Source organism: Hippichthys cyanospilos, chromosome 2 (assembly GCF_059441005.1).
Source record: "Hippichthys cyanospilos isolate Australia breed blue-spotted pipefish chromosome 2, RoL_Hcya_1.0, whole genome shotgun sequence".
Classification (NCBI taxonomy): domain Eukaryota; kingdom Metazoa; phylum Chordata; class Actinopteri; order Syngnathiformes; family Syngnathidae; genus Hippichthys; species Hippichthys cyanospilos.
In genome coordinates, this window is record NC_142370.1 from 14892791 (window position 1) to 14919130 (window position 26340).

The 26340-nt window shown below is 41.2% G+C and overlaps 1 protein-coding gene and 1 long non-coding RNA gene across 5 annotated transcripts in view; one reads left to right on the top strand and one right to left on the bottom strand.

The window, feature by feature from the left end:
* Nucleotides 1–1731, top strand: LOC148427520 (uncharacterized). 2 transcript variants are annotated; one of them, XR_015864912.1, is made up of 4 exons: nt 1–175; nt 831–908; nt 1011–1185; nt 1579–1731. It is a non-coding gene; the product is annotated as an uncharacterized LOC148427520 (long non-coding RNA). The 2 variants fall into 2 exon arrangements; XR_015864911.1 differs by having other exon boundaries at nt 1011–1731.
* A 718-nt stretch (nt 1732–2449) lies between these two features.
* mib2 (MIB E3 ubiquitin protein ligase 2) overlaps nt 2450–26340 on the bottom strand; it is a 49924-nt gene continuing 26033 nt past the window's right edge. For 2 of the 3 annotated variants that reach the window (XM_088409029.1, XM_088409028.1), the window contains exons 4-19: nt 23728–23834; nt 22570–22764; nt 22257–22399; nt 20578–20685; nt 20368–20472; nt 19244–19406; nt 18578–18711; nt 15258–15406; nt 14818–14974; nt 13818–13972; nt 8716–8842; nt 8365–8631; nt 5826–6004; nt 5551–5744; nt 5010–5075; nt 2450–4572 (exon numbers count right to left, since the gene is read on the bottom strand). In XM_088409029.1, coding sequence (XP_088265155.1) covers nt 4331–4572; nt 5010–5075; nt 5551–5744; nt 5826–6004; nt 8365–8631; nt 8716–8842; nt 13818–13972; nt 14818–14974; nt 15258–15406; nt 18578–18711; nt 19244–19406; nt 20368–20472; nt 20578–20685; nt 22257–22399; nt 22570–22764; nt 23728–23834 — 2491 coding nt within the window. In that variant the 3' untranslated portion in view covers nt 2450–4330. Of the gene's footprint in view, nt 4573–5009; nt 5076–5550; nt 5745–5825; nt 6005–8364; nt 8632–8715; nt 8843–13817; nt 13973–14817; nt 14975–15257; nt 15407–18577; nt 18712–19243; nt 19407–20367; nt 20473–20577; nt 20686–22256; nt 22400–22569; nt 22765–23727; nt 23835–24530; nt 24868–26340 lie in introns of those variants that run through there. The other variant, XM_088409030.1, reaches the window with a different exon arrangement.

Genomic DNA, 26340 nt, shown 5'->3' on the forward strand with positions numbered 1-26340 from the left:
TTTTTTTTATAGGAACAAGTATACATCCATCTAAAGGTGATGGCATAGCAAATCTTATACCACGTAATGTATAATGCATTTGGAAACAAGTAACTGAACTTTACAGATCGTTAACAGCTCGCTTTTATCCTGAATAGTACCTGTTAGATTTCTCAAGATTACACAGCGGCGCGTGGTACGTTTTCCAACACAATCACAGTTTGAAAATGAACGAAAATCACGGTAGCATTCCCTTTCAAAAGTTGTTCTGTTATTTTTTTTTCTTTGGCTAAATATGCATAGCATTAGCAATTCTGCTTCTGAAAACAGGGCAAGGAAAGCAATTAAGTTATTGCAATAATTACTATACATAATTATTATGAATTGCCAGGTATCTTAACTTCAAATAAGCGGCTCCAGAAACCGGATGGATGGACATTTAAAAATGATTTAGTTGTGACGACAATGGCAATGGCGTCATCTGCTGGCCACAGACAAACACAGGCGCACACACGCGAACACGCAGCAGCCAGTTGACGTTGTTAAAAGTAATTCATTTGTGATTTGTTCTCAATGATTTTCTGAAACACCGAGCTATGAATATGGTTGTCGATAAACAGGTTCAAGTTGCGTTTTCTAGTATTTGCGTGAGAAGCAGACATTATTCAATTGCAATTTTACCATCAAGATAACGAGATGTCACTGTTTCCTAATATTGAGAGTACCTCTTTGAATTGTTTCTATTGCTCCTTGTGTGCGCCTGTGATTAATACACTCTTTTTGATTATAATTTCACTTTTTTTTTCTTTTTTTTTTGGTGGAAATGGACGGCTCCGTTGAGCACTGTTTAGGATCTAAGGAACCCGAGTTCACATCCACCTTGCTCGGACCTTCCTTTTGTGGAGCTTGCATATTCTCCCCGAGCCCGCGTGGGTTCTCTCCGGGCACTCCGGCTTCCTCCCACATTCCAAAAACCTACATGGCAGGTGTATTGGACTTAAGAATTTCTCCTTATTTGTGATTGGGTGCAGGAATGGACGTTTGTCTCTGTGTGCCCTGCAATTGGCTGGCAACCATTTCAAGGTGTCCGCCGCCTGAAGTCAGCTGGGATAGGCACCATCAAACCTGTGACCCTTGTGAGGATAAGTGGCTATAGAAAATGGATGGATATGACGGGAAAAAGTCAGTTAAGTACTTCAATATAAGGTAAATATCGGCATTTTCAATTACTTCTTGATTTGAACTACTTAAATAAATTGGCTTTAGCCATATGCCAAAATGATAGAAAGCACGCTGGAGCTTTTTCATTGGTCCAAGTGTCCCGCTTTGGAGACGTCACTGCTTAAAATGCTGAGTCATACGATAAAGCCGTCTGAGCCTTAAGACAATTAGGCTTAAAAAGTAGCAGGTGGCAAAGTGGAGCTGTTCAACCACAGCCTGGAGTAACCTGCTAGAGCCACCAACTACCAATAACTTTCATAATTGAAAACCAGTTGAGCTTACGTTATTCCTTTTTCCCTTTTTTTTAATACTGTACATAGGGAAGAGATCATCCACAGTGGTTATGTGGTGATGGATCCAGGCTTTTTTCTCTCACAGGGCTAATGGGTGCTTGACCTTTGCAGTACAAAGGAAGGGCTGAGAAAATAACAAACACAGCAAATACAATTCTGGAGGAGCTTTCCTGGGTCCACATAGGATCTAACCCCAATGGTTTGCTAACCCTGTGGTACTGACACAGTGGAAACTAAAAAAGGTTTGCATACAAGTATTTGCAGTATGAAATAAATACGCTTAGTTATACACGGAGACAGCTCCTCAATTTTCACAGAGGATAAAGAATTTGTGAATATTTGTCACCATGCCGTTCGGGTTCTCTTTAGAAAACAGCTAGAAGGGCAAAATGTTTGAAGATTTTCAACAAAGTTCCTCTATAAATATGGTGCATTTTAGCTGAAGATTTTCAACAAAGTTCCTCTATAAATATGGTGCATTTTAGCTGAAGATTTTTAACAAAGTTCCGCTATAAATATGGTGCATTTTAGCTGCTAATTTTACTCAAAGTGACTTTGTGAGTCTTCAAAACAAAAGCAGGAAGCCACTTTGAAAACATGTCCAAATGGACGAATGGAAGAACTAAACAATACTAAATACTAAATATCTTTATTCCCGTGGGTTGTACACTCCCACCACATCTGTATTATTCTTGACAAAAGCAAAGTAGGTCAAAATGTTCCAAATTGTTCCAGAGGGAGATATTTACCTTGGGTCGGCGTTATCTCCGCATTCAAAAGCCGTCAACTTCTAGAACTATCAGCGAAAGAATTCGGTAAACGCTGTAACAAAGGAAGCACTCTCATGTCTCACAATTGAATATGAGCCATATAGACATACACCTTAGCGGTATTTTTCAACTTTACATCTAACGTCTATATCTTTACATTATTAAAAAAAATCCTGAGGCAAAAGGTCCTTAGAAAAATGTCCCATATTTATTGCAAAATATTTTTGTACAGAAACTGAGAAAACATGAACGAGGAGGAAAAGACAATAAGGCCAACATTAGAACTCAAAGAGCCGAACTGTACGAACACCCAAAGTAACATTTGCTGCTTTAATACAATTATTTAATACATCAACTAATTACCCTCTTTTCACAGGCGCCTCCTGCGACGGGAGGTAAATAAGAGAGAAAAAAAGCGTCACTATTTTTCAACATTGTTGCCTTTGTCTGCAAATCTTTCAACGAGGAACCAGAAATGTGATTTTCACAAAATAAAGATTGCCCTCAATTGGTAACTTAAATTCTCGGAAAATGTTCCAAATCATGTGGGACGGTTAACCGCCTGGAAGCAAGCGGGAGCTTCTTGTGTACTTCTCTAACCGAGCATACTCCTCTAATTTTTATGATTTCAGATTTCAAAGTAACATTTAGCGGAATATTTGACTGCCACCGCAGCTTTCTAACCTCAATTTGTGGTCAATGGCCACGCATGTCCTCATGCTATTTGGCACTCATGTTGTTCATTATGCTTGACGCGTCTTAAACACTGCAGTGTTTTCTCTCGCAACGTTTTCTCCTTCCAGACATGTAATAAGAGGTGGAGTGAGATGCCTTCATCTCTACCTCAACATTCAAAATGTACAACTTTAAACATTGGCTCTCCAAAAACGGGGGATTTAATCAATCCAAACACATCAAATAATAATTTAAGAAACTCTAAATCGCTGGAGGTTAATTACAAGAACTGAATCTTCAAATTGTGTGGGTTTGTTTTTGTTTTTTTATAGACAGAAGCCCTTCAAGGAACACATCAAGACAGCAGAAAGAAGCTGAAGAGTACAATCCAGAGCGCCAAAGGAGACAATGATCTTCTCTTGTGAAATGACTCCAGCAGGAAGGGAAATGATGGAACAACCTCAGTCTTCTTTTCGCTTTTTTATATTAGAGGTGAATCAAAAGTCTAACACAAATGAGCTCCTGCTTGGTGGAGATACACACAGTACACATGGTGGATACTCCCTGTTGGGCGATAAATACACAGACGGTGAGGACAGGTGTCTATCAGGTGCATCTTCATTTTTTTTTTTTTTTTTTTGAAGCGTGACACGTCCGTCCATTTTGTTGCAGAAACATTCATTTCACCCATTACATTGACATCATCTTTTTTTTCAAGTCGATGATGATGCCGAGGCAGCTCCTGACAACACAATGTGACACGGCGACTTTGATGGATATCACAAGTGCTTTGTTTTTTGAAAGATTTGATACCCTGAGTAAGAGGACATAGGCTTGGGGTGTATTTCAGTAGAATCAAAAACATTTTTTAAGCCCCTCCAAGCAAACACCACCAAAAAAAAAAAAGACATTATAAAGCGATACCACCTTTCACGCATAAATAAAAAATCTGTACTTTACAAAGAAATGAAAACCACAACAATAACAAATCACTCAATAGTGTTACCATATGCATATACTCATGCATATACTGTATAGCGTGTATTCCCCCTTGCATACAGACGAGTGGTTGGGAACTATATAACGTGCCCAATGCGGAGACTAATACTGATTACTATTCCCAGATCCGACGTAATTCACAGGGCGGGCTGTAGGGGGAGGACTCATTCTGTGCAGCCGTGTAAACGCAACAGAGGCCCAGCCAGCCAGAGAGGATGATGGGTAACAGACATCCACAGAAAAGCAGCAACCTTAGGACAAATGGTTCGGGGGTGGGGGTCCTTCCCACAGTGCCAAATAAGAAGTCCACGTGCCTTAGTAGCAAAGTGGACGATGGCGGGCGGATGAAGGATAAATTGCACAGGCCGCAGCGCCGCCTCCTCGCTCCGTGGCTCAGACGAACAACTGGATGCGTTCGCGGATGGTCTGCCGGCAGATGGGGCAGGCTTTGAGCACGGCGCTGCAGTCGATGCAGGAGGCGTGTCCGCACTGGAAAACCAGTTTGATTTGGTTGTCGATGCAGATGGGGCAGGTGATGCGCTCCTCCATCTGCCGATAGCGCGACTGCAGCTGCTCCAGCAAGTTGTGCTGCTCGGAGTTCTCCGTACCGGGGCTGCAGTCCACCTCGGTTTGGTCTGAGAACGAGGGGCGAAGGTCATACGATGCATTTAAAACAACACGTCTTCTGGCGTCTCCGCGTTAGGAACTTTAATCTGCTCGGCACGCTTGGTGCTTCTCCGGTGATGGATTTTGGCAACGGAAAAGTATGGATAACAAGTGCGCCGGAATAGGAAGAAATTATGAATAATGCAAGATCCTTCATTAAAAAAAAAAAATAAAAAATCAGCGTGTTAATCGGTATGTGGAATTTGGCGCTGATCCAAAGAAGGATAATCTTGCCGTGGCAGAAGCCTGCTCTGCAAAATGGAAATAGTAAAAATAGGTACGGTGAAAAAGTTGCTCTTTTGACCTTGTAATGGCGGAATGTTTTATATGGCGCTATCGCAGTATCAGTGAGCTTTAAAACAAGCGCGAGGACAGAAAATGCAAAAGGGGAAGGGTTTTGACTTGCCTTGTCGAATTTTCTTGGTGATCGTGACTTGACATTTAATGCATTTCTTCATTCGATGGGCACACTCTGTTAAAGCAGGTAGGGGATCAATAACACAAAACGCATGCGATCTACTCAGCGGCGCTCGGACATTGCCGCTGACTTAATTGTATTTTAAACAACAAAACAACATGCAATATTTTACATTTGCATTTTAAAACTATGAAACGGACATCATGATGATCACGCCCTCTTATACGTAGAATAGTATCCGTGCAGTTGACATTGCACGTGTCCCCACTAGTGTAAACACACCATTCCGATTCATATTGCGCTAGCAGAAAATGAATGAAGCAACAAAGTATTTGCATCTCAGGCGGCATTCATTGTCTTTCACTTTATCCGGGGTCGCGTCACAGAGGCAGCGGCCTCAGCGGGGAAGCCCAGACTTCCTTCTGCCCGCCCACTTTGTCATTGTGTAAGTCAAGTCATTTATGCAAGACAGTTGTAAGAAACCTACTGTATGAACCCCATTTCCATAGGCGGAAAGCCACAAACTCACCTTCACAGGCCACGCTGTGCTGGCAGGGGCAAAAGAGAACCAGCAGAGCCAGTTCAGAGCAGATGAGGCATTCACTTGGACCCGGCAGCGTGGGAAGCAGCAGATTGGTCATGGTGTTGGGCGTAGTGTGAACGCGACGCATGTTGGCAGCACTCGGGCCCTGGCCACATGTTATCGCTTGCAGGCGTTGCAATCTGACAGATGACAGCGCGCAAAACTTATGAGGCCGGCCGCTCGACACCATACGCGCATTGCGGCACTGTCCGGACAAGCACCTGTACTTGTCGGAGAAGCTTTTGATGAGCTGCAGCATGGTGCCGTCTGCCACCAAGTCCAGGGGGCTCTTCCCCTTGTGGTTGGCATAGCTGATGTCGGCCCCCTCCTGCGCCAGGAAGCAAGCGATTGCCACGCCAACAGTGAGCTCAGTATTCCCGAGAAGGCCCGAAGCACTGAGCTGAGGAGACATGTGATGAGGGGAAGGAGAGTGTGGGAAAGGTTCGGGACGGACAACGCACCCTTGTGAGAAAATGGTGGAAGACAGCCTCACAAAAGCGTCTGCTAAAAACAAACGCATCAAATGACAAGGGAGGAACTATCCAGGCTAATATCCCTTCCAAATGAAAAAGTGAAATTCATCTTCGAAATCTGACACGTTGAATTGGAATTTTTATTTGAAGGGGCCCCATCATGAAAAGTCAACTTTTCGGCGCTTTTAGCCACATTAATGTTGATTCCTCACCCTGAAAGTCTTATTTTCCTTTATTGATCCCTTTAGAAATTAATAAAGAAAAATTTCCTACGTCCCCTACACCGCCCCCCAATAGACCTTTAGCATATCTTTTGGTTTTGTTTTGCTTCCAGAGTTAAGAGGGATGGAGCGAAGTGCGAATGTTGAATGCGTGTGGTGAACACCAATAATTTTACACGCTGTGAATTTGAACAAATTATAGCTCTTGAAATATTTCCCACTGGGTCATTGTGGAGCTTTACGTCACAAAATGAGGCAGTCCCTTATGCCAAACTGTAAAGTGTAACGTGTCATTCTTCACTTGCCACCGTTTTAGCCATCTTACAAAAATATTGAGGAAAATTGTGCGCGACGGTGAAACACGTGCACACTTTACCGTTGTAATGAAGCGCTATATCGTTTTTTTGCTCATTTTCGGCAAATAATTTCAAACACGTTAGGATGTATTTGGAAACGTCTTAAATGACTTTACATTGTTCTTGTGAAATGTGAAAGTAGAAATGCTTGGAATATTGTGTGTCTGTGTGAGTGTATCTTGGCAGGTGCCCAGGATGTTGCGCTGTGCCGCAGTGTTTGCGGTCCTGTGGGCTGGAAAGAGCATTCTTCATTGTTACAAGGACATTGGCACTAACTCATGTGGAAGTAAGTTGAGAATGTGCCGCAACAAAGCGGGCAGTGAGGTTGTCTTGATTACGGGCCTACTGTCCATCTATTCATTTTGTTGTCATCATTAAGATCCTGGGTAACTGGGATTTAAGCTGATGTTGGGCATGCGGCGGAGAAGAGCTTTCACTCGGTTGCCAGACAATTGCGGTGCATAGCGCAAATAGACAAACAACCATTCACACATCAACAACCATGGTCAATTCTAAGCCCATTTAAATGATTGCCCCCCTTCTTTTAAGATGACCTTCTCGTGCTCACATTTATCAACAGAACAGCACAGCGGTAAAATACTTTAATAATAAACACAATGCAATTTTTTTCGAAATAAAATGATGGACACAAAAGAGGAAATGCTGAAAATAAACGCAGAAAAAAGGCAGATCTCACGAGTGACAATAATTTTGCCCCAAAGCAGAGAAAAGGCCACAAGACTTCTTTTAGATGTCACAGCTTGACTGTGATTTTCTACATCAGGAATAAAAGGCACTCTCCTGGGAGACACAATGTGATGTACTGTATTTCTTGCTGCGCTTAACCACAAGCAATCTTCAGAGATCAATCTTGGTTGAATATTGTTACATTACCAGATTCCATTTGCAGGCATGTGCCTCATCTGTCTCACAAGCCTACCCGATGCTTGCTATTCAATTAAAGGGGGACTTTATCTACTTGTCTATTTCAGAAACAGTGTTCCGTCTATTATACATTTGATAACTGAATTAGTTTTCATGTACAATAAATATTTAAAAAAAACATTTTTCCAATTGCTGTAGGCTGAACATATCACGTGTTCAGGTCACATGTAACTATCACGGCTCAACTTTTCTCTGCATTTGATTCTGTGGCGTTTGCAAGAGGCACAATAGGTTTTTAAAAAAATTGGAGTTATCAAATTAAATATAAACATGAAATATAGAAAAATGGCTAACAGAATTTAGTATCCCTTTTACCTGCAAATCAGCCGGTTTGTGTTTGCCTTCGTAAAACCCTTTAATATCTCTATTTGTACCAGATTTTTGTGTATATGGACATTTTAGGAATGTTCGATACCATATTTTTCCAAACTGATACTCAACCATTTATAGAGCAGTTTCACTGGGCACTTTAAAAACCACCACTGTTCCATACAAAGTGCTGCATATGGAGTTTTCGTCTTTCAAGAACTAAGAAAATTTAAAAATAATAAAACTGATCAAAGCCAATGGCCCGCACTAGTATCGAATCTATGATGTTGCAGAACGCCTCTAGACGGATACGGATTTGCCGTGACCTCATAGCCGGTCAACCAGCTCACCCTTACATTTGAACTTACTTCAAAATTCCCCTTCTTAACTTCCTACAGAAATTTACAATCAATATGAAAAAAAAAAGAAGCCTTTGACTGCTTCTCCATCACTTACCCTGCTGTAGAGAGAGGTGGAAGCGCAGCCTTCGCTGCTCTCCTCTGTGTTGCTGCTGCTGGTTCCCACAGCGGGGCCCAGCATCACGTTGGCCAGCTGCGGTCGCAGCAGGGCCACGTGCATGGCGGTGTCGCCGTCTTCGTCCTCCATGTTGACGTCGGCGCCTTCGACCACCAGCAGCTGGATCAGATCAGTGTGGCCCTGCGTCACTGCCAGCTGCAGTGGTGTCTGATTGCGGTTGTTGCGGATGTTGATGTCACAGCGTCCCTGCGGGGTTACAAAGGGTCACTGAGGCACAGCCCACATCTACAGTACAAGCAAATCTCCTGTTTAATGAAGTTCCACACTCACCTCCTTAATGAGGATCTCAGCGACCTCGCGGTGATTATTGAGGGAGGCCAGATGCAGGGCGGAAAAGCCATCTTCCTTTTTCACGTCTACCAACTGTCGTGCTCGGCCGAGAATCTTCTCCGTGGCCCTGTCGCGATATCCATCGTGATGCACTGAAAGACTGTTATGGCTAATCTGACCGACAGACACAGACAACCTGATATATCACTTTTAGTATTCAGTCTCATGTGAGGGACGCTGACTAAAAGACAATCAGCAGAGAAGTGATTAACAGCACGATAAAGTGAGACCAAAGCAAAAGAGTGCCGAGGGGGCTGAGCATTAAAGGCTCTGTTAAAAACGACAGAAATTTTTGGCTAATGCTCGAAAATGAACATTGCACGGGTTTGACTCGACCTGACATAGGGTTGATTGGCAAGATGTCAATCGGCCGATATTTGTCATTTTATGCAAATTGGTGATGAGCTGTAATATCATAATTTGTCGAGGGACGGGAATGCATCCGTGAACACCAAACACGATGTCACGTACATTGCCAACTCATTTTTTCCTTTAATAGTGTGCATCCCGAAATTTTCACAAAAATATAGTTATGTACATTAAGTAGAAAAATAATCATTACGCGCACAGGTATAACTAAAAGCTTCTTCCATCCATCTATTTTCTATAGCCATTTATCGTCACTAGGCTCACTGGCTGGCTGCTGCCTTTGCTTATATTTCTTTCTGTTGTAGGTTTTTATGAAATAATATATATAAATCTGATTCCGTTTCAAATTAGCAACGATGATGTAACAAAGCAGTAAACAAATATCAACATGCGACATTATTTCCATAAACTTCTGCTTTTACATTTTCAAGCCCCCGTTTTTCATAAATTCTTAGCAAAGCACAATGTCCAACCACTGATGAGCTATTTTTACAACAGCACCGTGGGCTACTCATGTGGTTCTTGGTGACCCCAGGTCCAAATAAACAGTGCAACACATGGACTTAACACACATATTGACTCATACACAAATGTACGCAGACAAATTTGCACTGCAGGCACCAGTGACCTCCAACACACATCTCGCCGTTGGCCAATTTCTATTATAATACAACAGATGCAGACCATATGAGAGAGTTCACCTCTGAGCGTCCTAGCTCAGTCACATTCTCTACTGCAAATGACTCTGTAATTTGTGAGGTATAGTATAGAGTTAGTGGTATTAACTCTAGCCCTCATGCAAAAAAAAACAAAAAAAAAACCTCACGTTATTAGTTACTTGTGGTATACAAACATTTACATTGTAATGGCAACATTATCTCAGCCCGTCTTTTTAAAGAAAAAACATGGCTCCTGAGAATCTTGTTGAGATTTGATGGTGCTCAGAATGGACCAACAGTGTTTAGTTTTACAGCAAAGTAATAGCACACAAAAGAGCACTTCTTCCAAGTAATTTGTTGGTACAAAGTAAGCAAAAACAGCATCCCATACAGCCCACAGTCCAATATGATATGCAAGGGTACTGAATCCTTTGGAGTTTGATATTCAATAGGAATCCAAAATAAATGAATTTGGATTTACACCTTATTTGATGCGTTTAGTGATAGCATTAAATTTTTTGGAGTGAGCCTGGTCTGGAGGGGGGCCTTAAAGGCAAGCACCTAGTGGCCAGGCCTGTATCTACGGGAAGCCACAGGGAAGTGGAACGTCACCCTTGTTGCATAAAAGGAGCCCGAGCTGGTGTGCAAGGTTGAGAACTTCTGACTAAGCAAACGGGATACTAAAATGACATTGACGGCCATGGCTCTCAGGAAGCTTACAAGCCTTGGATTTATTGTATGACAATTTACTAACCACTGTATACATGTAGCTTATCCTGCTTCGGGTCCCGGTGTAATATTACATTACACGTTGTGGTGAACCGAGTTCATCATTGGTTAAAAAATGCTAGTAATGTGCCATTTTTCCTCTTTCGGGACCTTTCCAGGGCTTATTATACCCACCGGAAAGCAAAGAGCTTGAAACTGGCAAGTATTTATAGATGGTTGTTACTTTTTAAGAAAAACACAAATGTCACAGATTTATAAACATAAACAAAAGAAGTAAAATAAGAAAAAAATAATCTATGTTTTGTAGCGACATTCATATTTAATACAAATTCAAGAATACGGTGTGTCAGAACAGAGCACTGTTACGGGAATCAATTGAACAGAAGCGGGTCAATGAATGTCGCAGCAATCAACTGAAAAAAGGAGCGAGTCAATGAATGCTGCAGCTTACTGCTCAAACACCAAAACTGAATACATAGCAGCCATATTACATTATGCCAGTCCTTTTCAAATAGTGGGCCAGGGCCCCCTGGGGGCGCGAGTCGATGCCGGGTGGCGTGGATGACCCCGGGGAAGAGGATTTGTTTTTGTCATGTGAAATGTAATTCTGACAAAATAAGGATTGGCATCATTTATTCAGACACTTTGTTGCACTTGTTTTTTGTTCTTTTTTTTTGGCTTGGACAAACCTTTAACCGGTATATATATATATATATACCGTAAGTAAAAAAAAAAGTGGTTAAGTTGTCGAAAAGTGGTTTGTTTTGTTTTTTTCCTTTTGCCAATGCTAAAAAGTAGACTTCACAAATTATTTATAGATAATAATCTTATTTATGGTCGGCGTGGCAAGTTTTCTCTTTCCTGGAGGGGGGTGGCAAAATATAATTGAGAAACACTGAACACAACATTTATCTTTTATGGCAATTCTCCTAAATTTTTATTCTGACGTGTAAACAAAAAGCGGTTAGAACAGGGGAGGGAAATTCCTGCATATTTTCCAGTTTTCGCTCGCCAACATACCTGATTTAACCCATTGGCTCATTAACGGGCTCTGCTGGAGCTTGATAATAATTCGAATCCATAGAATCAGGTGTGTTTGAGATAGAAAACATGCAGGATACCGGCCCTCGAGGAGCGAAATTGCCCACCCCTGGGCTAGAACGACTGTTTTAAAAGGCTGACTTAAAAGACTGACTTTAAAGACTGACTTAAAAGGCTGACCTAGAGAAACGGTGTCCCCCAAATGACCATAGGACTCCATCGAATGATAATAACAGGACGCTCACATTACAGTATAGGTTTCCCAGCTAGTATCTACCAAATTACATAAACTCTTTTAAAGTCACAGACGGAAACCTCAAATGAGGTGGCATTGCCTTAGTTAGGAAATATATGGGGACGCTGGTGCTTTCCAGTCTTGTTTTTGTCCTCATGGCAGCGCTTTAAAAAGAGCAGGGGACAATTTTCCACCGTGCGGTTTCGCTATAATTTGGAAGGAAAGTTCAAATGAGGTCATAAAAGCCCTGGAGCACAGGAGCACAAACCTCATCACGGTGAGGCACACTTGGTGGACTGCGAAAAATATCAAGTTGCGTAAATAAGTCAGCTCTTCCGACTCACTATTATAAAATATTTTCCAGCAGGTAGAAACAGTGCAAATAAGTATTTTACGTCAAATAACGTAACCTGATCTCCCTCTATAATATTTTATAAGATTTACATATTTGTGAAAAAGTTATATAAATGAAAAAAAAAGAAAGAAGGACATTGAAGTGCTAATATGAAGTAAACATTTTGAAATTGAATGTATTATTTTCAACCGTACTTAAATATGCTCAGATGTACTTGCTAATTTGTTTGAAATTGTTTGTAAGTAATGTTTGAATGGGTTAGCCAGTCAAAAATGTAAACTCCACATTGGCAATTCCAGGCTTCCGCATGTATTTAGGTGCACTTGATCTGGAATTTACGCTACATCATTTCCAATGGGAACTATTGCTTTGGTTTCCACAATCCAGTTTTAGTCGGGCTTTCTAGAATGGAATAATCACAAAAATGGAGGCTCCCCACTTTTCTGGCTTATCTTATCGCACACAGAGCCGAACAACCATTCACATACCCAATCACGCCTAAGGACAATTTAGAGTGTCCAATACACCTACCGTGCATGTTTTTGGGATGTGGGAGAAAGCCGGAGTGAACCCGCGAGGGCAGGAAGGGAGAAGCGAGCCGGAATTGAACTCGGAACACTTCACTATGAGGTGGACATGCTAACCACTCTTCCAGCATGCCACTAGGCAGTTCCGTAGTTCCGTAAATATAAGTCAAACCCATTAAAAAAAAAAAATCAATCTATTAAACAGTATCTTGATGTAAAAGGTTTAGTATTATCCGCATAGTTACTTCCTATTTTGAGATTTTGAGACCAGATGTCCCAGTTGTAACCAATGACAGACCCCATTTTGAGTCTTATCTGACAGATTTTTTCCAGTCCAATTTTACTGTCCGACTCTTACGTAGATGGTGCCCCGACACGCATTTTTGTTGTTGTCGTTTTCTTTCCTAGCCCAGCCAAGAACCGATTGTTTGGGCCATGTGTATGTAACACAGTTTTCATCGAAATTCATGTTTGCGGCAAACCAGAACTGGAGGAACTTTGACCTGTTTCCGTGTCTAATATAGTGAAAGTGAATGCAAGCTGAGCATATCTAGCGGCAGGTTTCCAATGTGGCACCGTGATGTATGTTGTGCCAAATGAATTCCAGTTTTATGAACACGGTTTGGGACAGAAAGTGCTTGCATTCAACTATTGGCAGCTGTGTGGAGAAGCAAAACAAAGTGAGTACTGTACTCTCACATTTGGCAGTTGATTAATGGTTTTTATTCGATGACCGCTCATATGGTAGGGACATCTCAAGCAGAGCCATGAGCAGTTCATGAGCACAATGCTGCTGACACATTGGAAACATTTTATAATTTATTTCACAAATCAAAATCTGAACTCAAGGGGCAGATGAACACTGCTTTTGCCACACTGGCACAGAAAAGGGACCATGCAATCGAAACTTGCATCACTGTGAGTGCATCGGCGTATTTCATGTTGTTGAACTGTCATCCAAGATGACTTTTAGAATAAGCGCTTACATTTGTTAGAAATTTGAACTAGATGATAGATTTAGATAATGGATTTAGATAATAGATTTACAAGTTTTAAAATACAGGCACCCTAATCGAGGCCATCTTGTAAAGGAAACAAGCCTTTATGACAGAATGAACTTTACTCACAGTTTGTTTCCTTTGAGTGCTGCATGGTGCAAGAGGTTGAATCCTCTGTGGTTCTGTTGAGTGAAGTCAATGTTGGGCACCACAACCAGAATCTCAATGATACTGCGGAAATCTTTAACGATGGCATCGTGCAGAGGTGTGTCCCCATAGGAATCCTAGGAGTGGAAGTGGGAGATGTGATTAGACCATGCTCGGTAAATAATCCAATTAATCGATAGACTAATTGGTAGGATTATTCACATTTCATCAAGAGGCATTCTATTTCAAGCTGTGCAAATCCATCCATCCGTTTTACAGAGCCGCTTATCTTCACAAGGGTCGCAGGCTTGCTGGTGCCTATCCCAAATGACTTCGGGCAGAAGGCGGGGGACACCCTGAACCGGTTGCCAGCCAATTGCAGCGCACACAGAGACTAACAACCATTCACGCGCCCGATCACAAATAAGGAAAAATTCCTCTGTCCAATACACCTGCCATGCAGGTTTTTGGAATGTGGGAAGAAGCCAGAGTGTCCGGAGAGAACCCACGTGGGCTCGGGGAGCACATGCAAACTCCAATGGGGAGGGACGGCACGACTTGGATTCAAACTCGGGTCCCTGAACTGTGAGGCGGACGTGCTAGCCGCAGCTGTGCAAATATAGTTTTTAGATCAAACTTGTGATTTAGACTTCAATGAAAATAGCCTCACTGATTTGACACAACACCAAACCCAAGACTGAAATTCCACCTTTTTAGTTGAAAGGTCACAAGTCAAGCAGAAGAATATGCTCGTGAGTTTCGAGGCAGCTCTTGAACAGACACTCAATTACTTTAATGGGGTTGAAAGGAAGGGTCACAGTCGAAAGGCATAAATGTCAAAGAAATTGTGCGAATGCTTTAAAAGACCATTACGAGTTAATGCCTGGCCCGCTGTAAAAGCGATAGCACATGGACAATAACAATTCACTGCGCTGAATGCATTATTCCTGAATAAGGATGGCATTAAGGAAAGCCCTCTCACCTGGAGATTAACGTCGGACGAATGTTCAATGAGCACACGCACAACATCTGTGAAGCCCTTGTTGACAGCAATGTGGAGAGCCGAACACATGGAGTTGTTCAGGAGGTTAACATTTGCACCCTTGCTCAAGAGTAACCTCGCAATCTCCGCCTGGTTACTGGATCAAACAAAGGAGACACACACAAAAGAAGCCGTAGAATACTTTAGAAATTCTAGGTTAAAAACTGTCATTTTATACGCTTGGCAGGCGCCAGCTACACAACCGTTGCATTAATCCTGGATGAGTCGATTGTGAGGTGCAGCCCATTTGAGAGTCAGAGCGGAGGATATAACTGACGATTAAGCACTTGGTCTCATCTGAGTGGATTATCATTCGCCAAATTTGACAATAATTGCTTTGTTATTGTTTTTAAGGCAACCTGGAGCAGCTGCGCCCTCACCCAAAGGCAGTGTAGTGTAACGCCGTGTCGCCATCTTCATCCTTGACTTCAACGGCACTGTTGGCCTGGAGCAGGGCCTTCACCACTTCCATGTGGCCTTGGTGCGCAGCCACCTGCAGTGCTGTTTTGCCCTGGTTCTTGATGTCCACCTGCCAGGGGCATAAGCGAAGTTGAAGATTCATTAGAGGTGGACTGAAGACAAGCCGAGGCAAACTAACTCTGGCTGGGAATAATCTGAGCGTGAATGGCAACCACGTTGCTTATACACGTGGTCCATAATCCTCATAGGCGTAGTGCAGCCTAGTCGTCACCAGCAGATATATAAATATACACAGTATGATCGTCACATATACAGCGAGACCTTTGCAACTCTAAACCAGATTAAGAGAACTGTATCACTTTCGCACATATTGTTCTTTTATAAGAAATCTGTCTTTTGAGATTCCTTGCTTTAGTATTTTGCATTGCACTGCTAGTTGTGTTCATAATGATTCCACCCCCACTGCCTTTACACATTTTTAGCTACTATAGCTAGTATAATAGTTTTTGTTTCTCAACTTGTTTATAGTCAGATCAAAAAAAGTGTGTAAAATACATTACTACATACTTTGCATAATATACTAACAAAAGCCCTTTTGGTGATTTCTTCTATGGCAAAATTAACCAACCTCTTAAGAATGTCCACTTTTTCACAGATGTGTGAATCAAGTGTTTTTAACCAGGTATTGACGACAGCTGTAGACGTAACCAATGATTGTTCAGAATATCTTGGCTGTAAAAGTGGTGAAGTCCACGACAAAACAAACTGAGAGGAAAGGGCAACAGTCCCAACTATATCTCCAATGCTATCATTGCTGGTTTGCAGACAAAGGGGTGGAAGATTCCGAAGCGACTTCTGGTCCGATTTTAACCACCATAGACAATCTTTAGTGGAACTTGAAGAAGACAGTTGCAGCACAGAATGCCCAAAAATGTAAAAGGACTGGTGTTGCATACATTTTATAAATAACGACTGGATACTACGGAGCTCCACTATACACAGGGATGCACCTAAGTGGTACGCAGGTATGCAATCGTGACAGAAACCACTGCATAACATCACGTGTTCCATTTTGCGAATTTGCCTACCCTACCCAACTTTCACCCATGACAACTGAGCCTGACCTGAACATTTCCCCCCCCGAAAAGTGGCTCCAAAATGTGCCGTTCCCATTGCACACTTAAATGATGTGCAAGATTTACCACTCATGTTCTTGGCTAGCAGACAAAACCGGTGTGCTTGACACAGGGTGGAAAATTTTCAGTCATCCTTTATTTGAAAAGTATGAAAAGAGCACGTGACTGCAGCTCAACTTATGGCTAACAAGCTACAACGACAGCTAAATAAGCTAATCGAGACATAGCTAATCACCTTCTTGCTGGGTGGCGAGACAAACTACAGCAGGGGTCACCGACCTTTTTGAAACCGAGAGCTACTTCTTTGGTAGCTTATGTGAAGACACTGCTCATGTTAATGATTTTTCACAATAATTAAGGAACAGCTGTCGTAAACGCAAAAATCAAGTGTAATATGTAATGTAAATGTAATACATGTATAATTGTAAAATTAATTGAAAATCACCAACGTTCGGTCATTAGTAAGCTATTTGCAGAACAGCCCCGCGGGCTACTCATGTGATCTTTGGGTGCGACAGGTGACACCTGAACCACAGGAACAGTGCAAGCTCTCTGTCATAGTTTTCTCTTTGCCTTTCATAAAACTAAGCGTGCCCCTCCCATGTCTTCCCATTCTGAGGATATTTGTTTATTTACTGATGCGGTTTGGAATGCTGTCCGGCCTGCGTATTCTCGTGAAGGAGCTCATTTACATTTACTTTACAGTAGACGGAGAACTTACCTCTGACGTCCTTGAACTAATTAAACTGGGTCTTGAACCAACCGCGAAAACCAAAACTGATGGACATATGAAACTATTCGGGGACGCAGGCCGGTTGTGTACAAATACAGATGCGGTGCTGCTAAAAAGGTACTGCATGATTTTTCTTTAAATAAAGGATTCAATAAGTACTTGCTTTGATAATCATTAATTCATCGTTATTAGTATCATATATTCAAGCAAATATATCACATGTTTTTTTTTCATGAGAACAACTTGTCCTACATCATATTTTAGCATCTTGCAGCAAACTTCTTGTGGGCTCATTATCACCTAGAGTGTTATCGTTGTCACATGATGAGTCACGGCCTGGCCTTGACGTGATTCATATGGGTGACGTGGGTCAAGGCATTGGACATGGGTGCTATTGACGGCAGTTCCGCTTTGGACGGCTTCATCTTTCTGTTAATTCTGCACTAATCTGCCATTTCCAGAAATTACTTTGAGTTCTGTTCAAAATGGGGAGGTTTTGAACCTGTCAGCTTATCTGCAATGCATAGTAGATATCAAATTACGTTCTGCCCATGGGGCATTACATTACAAAATGATTACAGAGGTGCCTTGAGATATGAGTGAGTAATGTCATAGATGGGCAAACAACCACCATTTAATCATCAGTGTCAAAGCACTTTAAACCACGTGTATATTTAAACACCAATGGTGCGTCAATCCATGTAAACACAAAATATAACAATTTCGAAAGGACTACATTTTTTTAATCCACAGTGAAATAATACTAGTGCACCTTACAGTAGTTGTGAAACTCATGACTGTATTTTACTGATGCCTAGTGGCCAAGCCATACACACCAGAAGCAGAGGCGATTAATTCATCAAGATGTGCAAACTGTTTAATTCTAAAGATTCTACATAACTATACGCTAATTATATACTACCTACTATATACTAACTACAACATATTCTTTTTTTAAATCAAGTATAACAGGCTACCTCCCGTTTTAACATGCAATTTACCCCTTTTGTAAGAAATGTACTTTTTTTTAAGGAGGCTGCAACAGATTATAGATGGATTGCAGAAAGATGATTTGAGATGAGTGTTTTGAGTTAAGGGCATGGTTATGGAACTTCTTGAGGCACCAGTATTTTATAATGAGCAACATTCAGAAATTACAGTTTAATCAGTACAAGCTGGGGGATGTACTGTAACTATGCTCTGATGCTTATTTTGTTTATTTAATAACACATTGTTTCACTTGTCAAGTATTTTGTTTAGTCAAGACAGATAAATTTGCCTTAATGTAAATTCTGGGTATCTTGCTTGTAAACTCAAAAATAGTGCGTAAAAACTAAAGATTAACCTGCATGAAAACAATTAAACAAAAAAGATCCCTTGGCACGAAACAAAAAGTAAAAGTCGCACTCACCTTATCAGGATACTTCTGCAACAACTCCCTGACTTTATTGGCGCTACCGTGTGCTGCCTCAATGACGAGTCGGTTGGGATTGTCCTGTTCTGTAGACTGGGACAGCAGTTTTTCCAACACAGAAATGACTGTTCCTGAGCAGCGACAAAGATAGGGGAAGGGATGGGAAGACAAAAGAAGAGAAAGATGTCTTATTTTTTTCAAATCCATTGACAATATGACAATAATGGTGTCCAAAAGCCATTGAAAGTGCTGAAACAGTACAACAGAGAAAAAGGTTGTTTTTGTATTGTCAAGCTGAAATCACTGACAAATTGTAGGAATGAGTCAAAATGCCCCAACCATGCAAAGTAACATAGATACGACATTGCAGGTGCATGCGGAAAATAAGGAGGACAGAACTCTGACAGTAGAGAAAAAAAACAAACAAAAAAAGACCTGAAATCTCACTGTAAACACACAGAATTATTTGCATAAATAAAGCACAGGTACGCAAATTAAAAGGAGCCAAAGAACGCCTGTGAAATTCAATACATGAATGTGTCAACGCACAATAACCGTAGAGCAATTGGAAGGAGAACATGCAAGGGAGAATAAACAAAAGTAGGAGGACAAATTGAGATGGAGTGTTTGAGAAAAGCCCCTGGGTCCTGGCAGAGGCCTTACTTCCAGATTCGTTGGGGTTCTCAGCCGTCATGAGGTTGGCGTCCACCTCCAGTGGCTGGGCCGAGAGACACGCTGGGTTGAATGTCCACGTCTGGCCTCTGAACGCCACGCGGAGGTCGCCATCTGCATATACTTTCAGCACCTTACCAATCTGGCCCAGCACCTGGCAGTAAATTAAGTAATATGGGTGACCACTGATTAATATTCACGAGGGGTCAAATAATTATCGACCGGTCCAATTATTCACACAATGTTCAATAATATTGACTAATACTGGCGTGTTTTTAGGACAATCCTTTGAAAACTGCCTTCATTTGGGTAAACTTATGTATTCAAATTTTCTTCACTTAACTAGGGCGATTCTGCTGAGCCATTCGGCATCCATTCCAGCCTGTTGAACTTGGAAAGGGATCTCTTCCGCCCTGGGGCCCCTTCTCAAGGCTTTTTATTTTTTCCCCAGAAAGTTTTGTTTGAGTTTTTACTTGTCCCTCTGGGAGCTTAGTTCAAGGGATGCCATTGTGAATTTGTGAAGACCTTTTAGACTCTTGCAATTAAGGGCTACAAAAAAAAAAAATAGACACTGGAACAATGCACCTGTTGGTTTTGTCTGGTTTTGTCTTGTGTTTTTGTTTTTTTTAACATTCTTGTGGTTTTTAAATTTTGGAGAATTTACTGTAGCAAACTATAGAAAGCTAATTACTTGTTTAAGCTTTCATTTAACTTTTTTTAGATACGCTGCTGATGATGGGATCTCAAACTTTTATCAGAATTTTACAACCGAGATGCATGTTGTATAATATTAATCCAAAAACACATAAATTGACATTTATATTTATAAAATCATTGACTAAACATGCTATAGTATGTTTGAAAATGTACTCATCATCTAAAATTGACCACAATAGAGTTTGTATTTTTCATTTTTGTTTTGACACCAACATTTTAACTTCTGAAAAGACTATCAGCTCCAAATATTGGTTATCGGCCTCCTTGAGTACTAATAGTTCTTGTTAAGTATTGGCCCTGAAAAAAAAAACATATTAGTCCATCTCTAATATTCACTGATCTCATACTCTCATGGAAAATAAAGACTTGTGGCTGGTGTGGCATGAGCATGAGCGTACGGGAGCCATGCTGTCCGTCCATTCTCCATGGCCTGCCTGCAGCCTCTTGACACTATCTATGTCCTCCAAGACTCGCACAAGTTCGCCAACCCCAAACGTGTTCACCTAGGTAAATGAGAGACAAATTGCAAGCATAGTTTTCTAGATGATATCGGGCAATATGCCCAACACGTATGAAACGACAGCAAAGATGAAACTGTAACCGAGTACCTTGGTAAGAGCCCCCGGATGAAAAGTCCAGCGGATGTTGTTGCTGTACTGGACTCTGACATCTCCCCGATCAGTAATTCTATGAACTGTCCCGATCCGGCAAATGTACTGCAAACACAAAGAGGCTGTTTGGCCTCTGGTCTCCCTCTGCATGGCTTTGACCTTAACGTTCCCTTTAGTAGCAAAGCCCCAAAGCATTTATCTTCTTTCGCAAAGACAAACATCAAAGTCCATCTGAGCCACTGGCGTAATAATGGCATGTCATCTTTTTTGTGGGGAGCAATTAAGAGTATATAAACTTCTGCTGGTTGCAAGTAATAGGGTATACTATGTTTTCCCCAAATTTCCATTAAGACACGATTCAGAAACAAAAACTTGAGATTTAAAAAAAAAAACAAAAAATCCAGCTGTGAAAGTCAGTCCAGCATATGAAACATTTTGCTAACCAGACTAATCTTACTCAATCCATTTAATCCACAATGCTGCTGTGCTTGATTTTTTCTTGGAAATTATTTTATTTCTTCTTTATTTTGTTTGAGATGTCGCACTTACAGTACACAATACAATTCAACATGAATGTGTGATGTACCCTTTCACTCCTGTTGGGAAAATGCAATTCACAGCTTTTCAAAAAAAAAAAAAAAAAAAAAAATGCAGTGGGTATAGGAATTGTGGCAAATTAAACACATATCTACAGATTCTTATGGCATTTAGCAACTTTTCCATACACAACAAGCCAGTGCTGGGCAGACTGACGGCGGCGGGTACATTTCTGCTCCGGTCTTACAGCGTCAAGTTTGCACGTTCTCCCCTCACCCACATGGCTTTTCTCCGCGCACTCTTGTTTCCTCCCACATTCCAAATACATGCATGGTACGTATATCAGACATTCTGAATTGTCCTTAGATGTGATTGAGTGTGTGCATGGTTGGTTGTTCATCTTTGCGTGCCCTGCAATCTGTTAGCAACCAGTACCCCGCCTACTCCCCAAAGACAGCTGGGATAGACACGACCCTTGTGAGAAAAGGCAGTCAAGATAATGGATGGATTTTGCCCGTAAGTAATTTGATAGCTAAATTAATTTCCATATTCAATTAATATCTTTAAAACATTTTTACACTTGCCGTCAACTGAAAATGCCATATCATGTGTTCAGTGCTCAGGTAGCAACCAATCACAGGCTTGTGAATGGCACACGACTTAACCCAGAAAACAAGTGAGTTGAGATTGGTCGGTACATGAGCCCTGAGCATGTGATATCGTTTTCAGCAGACAGCAAGTGGAAAAAGTGTTTTTAAATGTGTCAATTGAAAAAATTTTTAGTCATCAAATTAAATTAATTTCCATATGCAATTAATATTTTTAAAACATTTTTCCACCTGCCATCAACTGAAAATGCCATATCATGTGCTCAGTGCTCAGGTAGCAACCAATCACGGATTGGTTACTGCTAAAATAAATAAATAAATAAAATAAAATAAAATAAATATATTACTGCTAAAATGGCGCAGTAGCTAAAGTATTGCTTTAATTTAAGGAATCAATACATTAATTTATCATGCCCATCCCTCCTAGGAACAATGTGTTATTAATGGCAAAATAACAGATGCAAGTCTCATCCACTGGCAAATAAAACACACCGTATGGATCATTATTCACAGAGGTCAGAACTAGAATACCTCTGCCATTTTGGGATTCCATCCCCCGTGGCCCTCCTGCATCTGTCGCAGAATGTCAACCTCCAAGAGACATTTGACCTTGTCACCCTGTTGGAAGGAGTGGGCATTAGCGCTCTCCTGGCGCTGCAGCTCTGCATGCTCTCCTGGATGGACAAAAAATATTGGTAAGATCAAGTCTGCTTTAAAAAATGAGCCCTAAATACTAGAATGATCAACATTTTCCCTGTATGTGAGGGATGAGCTAAAGGCACATTGGCACAAAGACACATCATGCACTACGTGGGTAAGTAATCACTAGAAAAATCGGTCTTACCAAGTATGGGTAAGTGGTCTTTGTAGTAGAAGCCCCCTTGGCCGTCAGACACATATTTGAGGTCCACCTTGCCCTTATGCCCCATTCGGTAGACATTGGTGGTGCCATTAGCCCAGGTCACACTAGCCACGCTGCGACCAGACTCAGTATCCCAGCCACGAATGTCCACTACCTTCCCAACCTTACCCTCCCCGCCTATACAAACGCAAACACAAATAGGCACGAGATAATCAGAGTGTTGGTAAACAGGAGATAAAGAGAGGATTGAGTATCCTTAAAGACGGAAAAGTCACGGTGTTACATGAGTTGTTTGGGAAGGCAAGAAATGTCAACAAGAGACTAAAATAGAAGTAATCATGCTATGAAAATAGAAAGCAGTGAGATGTCAATAGATGCGATGCATATACGTGTGAAGAAAATAGATCAATTTCACATTGCCGCATGGAAGTGACAAAACGTGGAGATGGAGGCACCAAGACAATATTCATTATGAGAGCATGTGTGTGATTTTGATATCAGACTCATCATGCCTCCTCCGTAGCCAAACGCAGCGGACAAACCAGTGACATGAAAGGCTACAAGGTGGGTCGGAGGTTACCGAGCGTGCTCGGAGCATCCAGTACCCAAGTGCCATTTACAGCATTTGAACCAGATGAGTGACTTCACATAACCCCGGGGTGTCGAGCTCAAAGCCACCAAAAGGACATTTTGACTCATTCGCTCGAGCCCAGAAATGGGAGGATAGCTACTGTATGTTCAGACAATAGGACCAGGAATAAATGCATTGTGTGCAGTCCATATTGCTCTCAAAGTAACATTCATTTTGATTGTGATTGTGGTAAAGAAGCATCTGAAAGAAAGAGCAATATTTTTCAAATCTACAAAGTGAACACTTGAGTAAAGAGGCTTAGGTTTATAAAAAGACTGAAGAAGAACAGAGTCAGTGATAAGCACAGCTGCGCAACAAACAGATGAGAGACTGGCAAAATAGGCACATGCAGACACACAAGTTAACATGACGTGAGGTTAGGTTATATGGGATGCAGATAAATAAACGCTGAAAAAGGCACGGTTCCCCAGGCAAAATACTGTGGCGGGGCAGCCACGACTCCGAATTTAGGGGCGAGAAGAACAACACCCTCGTCGCATCCCACTCACCGTCTTGGTTGCCCCAGTCCCAGTCTGGTCCACGAACTACCTTAACCCCCTGGAAGATTCCTTTGAGGATGAACCGTGGGAGGTTTTGCCTCGGTGCCAAGCTTACTCTACGACAAGAACACAGAAAAAAAGGCTAAGCAAACACTTTTGCTTATTCTGTATAATTTAAAGTGTAACATTGTCCTAGCATACAATGGAAACAAAGGACAACATCGTTGCGTTGAAGCAAAATAAGATCTTTACAAAGAATTGCTTTTACTTTGGAAAACTATCGATATTTTTCATCTACCTTTCTGCCAAGTTACAGACCTAACCAAAAAACAAATGATAAAAAAAGCAGTTCATTTTCATGTTCTGCTATGAAAGAGAAAACTTTTCTTTCAAATCGGATTCATGGATTCCTTGTCATAATAATTGACATATTAATGCATTATTTAAATAACCATGATTTGCAATCAAAACCCTAAACCGATGGTATTTCCATGAATTCGGTTTGACAAAATGCTAACCCAGTTTTGCTTCTAAGATGACTATTCAGAGCTACAGGGAGCCAAATATTTCTTTTACTGCAGAGACATACAATCCTTCTTTCTGTCAAATGCTCAAAATAGTGTGGAAGGTCGTGGGAGATTGAAACGATACCAAGATGACAAAATCAATCCTTTCTCTACAGATTTTCAAGGTGTGTGAATTATCTTTAAAAAAAGAAGAAAAAGTGTGCTCCGACAGGCATCACTATCCACACCCTTTTCTCCATACATACTCTACAGACAGACAATCAAGACAGTGACATACAAACATACCTTATTGTAAAGATTTTATCAGATCTTGGTGCAAACGAACTGCCTATTCCCATACTTTCGTTGAAAGATCAAAAACCAACGTTCATTTCAGCAAAATGAACGGGTCATATTCAAAATCCAGCGTGGGCCAAAAAAAAAAAAAAAGTCCAGGAACTGCTGTAACGAACGTTGTGAAAGATTTCCTGATCAAATCAGAAAGTTTGACCTTGCTTTGCATTAAAATGTGAAGCTTGAGTTCACCAATTGAATTCTCTGTCTGAGCACACCCTGTCTAGTTTTCTAGAATCTACAGCAAGAGACAGCAGCAAATCTTTGTTGGAGCTTTGACAGAGTTGTGCTGGGAATAGTGTGCTTTTGAAGACAGATGCTCCGAGGCTAATCCTTGAAAGCAGAGCTTTAGGAGCGCAAGCAAGCTCAGGGCAAAGCGTTGGCGCCGCCTTAAACGCTTAAGTGGACCCAAGTTCACACCAGGCATCACAACATCAAATGTCTTTGTTGAAGCCGGTTGAACTCCTTCACTTCAGGTCATGGTAACATTCACAACTGGAACGCTTTTTCAACGTAAACTAGCTCGTGGCTACTAGAGTTTTTCTACTGGAAAAACTATGTACGCAAAGGTACAGCTATTGTTGTTACAAGCGCGCTGCGCTGATATCACGTGAGTGACTTGAAAAAAACCTAATTGCCGCAACATTTAAAGCATAGGTCTCAAACTCCAGTCCTTGAGGCCCGCAAAACTGCCTGTTTTCCATGCTGCTCTCTAAAACACACCTGATTCAAATTATTAGATCATCAGCAAGCTCTGCGGGAGCTTGAAAATGATCCTAATCTTTTGAATCAGGTGTGTTTCACAGAGCAGAATCGAAAATATGCAGGTTTGCAGCCCTCCAGGACTGGAATTTGAGACCTATAATTTAAAGTGTTGCACATCCGTCTAGTACAGGGGTGGGCAAAACCCTTTGACTTGAGGGCTGCAAAGGGTTCTAAAGTTAACAAAAGGGCCGGAACAGGAGCAGATGGATGGTTCATAAGAGAAAAAAAGGTGGATTATCTAGAAAACATGTCGTTTAATTTAAATAGAAAAATAACAAGTATTACAACAGTGTTATTGTAGTCCCATGCATTTTAACTGTTTACTGAAATGACTTCCAATAACTGAAAATTAAATGAACAAAATAGTTTTCTGTTTTTTGTTTTTTTTTGCAAAATGTATGCTTTTATTTTGGTAAATTTTATTCAGATGCGCATAGCTATTAAGAGACGCATCTTTCTGGCAGACTACCCAGAAATAAAGCAGAAATAAAACACAACCTATCTCATGCAGAAAATGTGCCTGGAGCTACCACTACAAATGGAGTTCCAAAGTTTATTAAAACAGACGCGAATGGCACAGCACATTGTTTGAACCCTTTTTTTTATTTTTTAATTAGTCAAAAATTATTTGCGCTGGTAAGCGCGTACGGTACTTAATTTAAAAATATTTCACAGTGTGAGTGAAATAGTAGAGCCAACTACTCTACATAGATTGATCATGTTCACTGAAGAAAATACCAAAAGAATGAAGCCACATGCCCATCAGACGTTAGTCAAACAATGAGTAATCTCATTTGTGTACCGTTGTTGTTCAAAACTGCAATTAATCATGTTGCTTTTAATTGATGTCATTCAGAGGCAGAAGCGCTGAACATCACATTGTTATGAATGCTCATGTTGACAATGACTTGATGACACAAGACACAAAATACAAACAGGTCATCAACTATTCATATCTTGCCACTCAGAATTTCACATGATCTAAACAGCCGTTCTT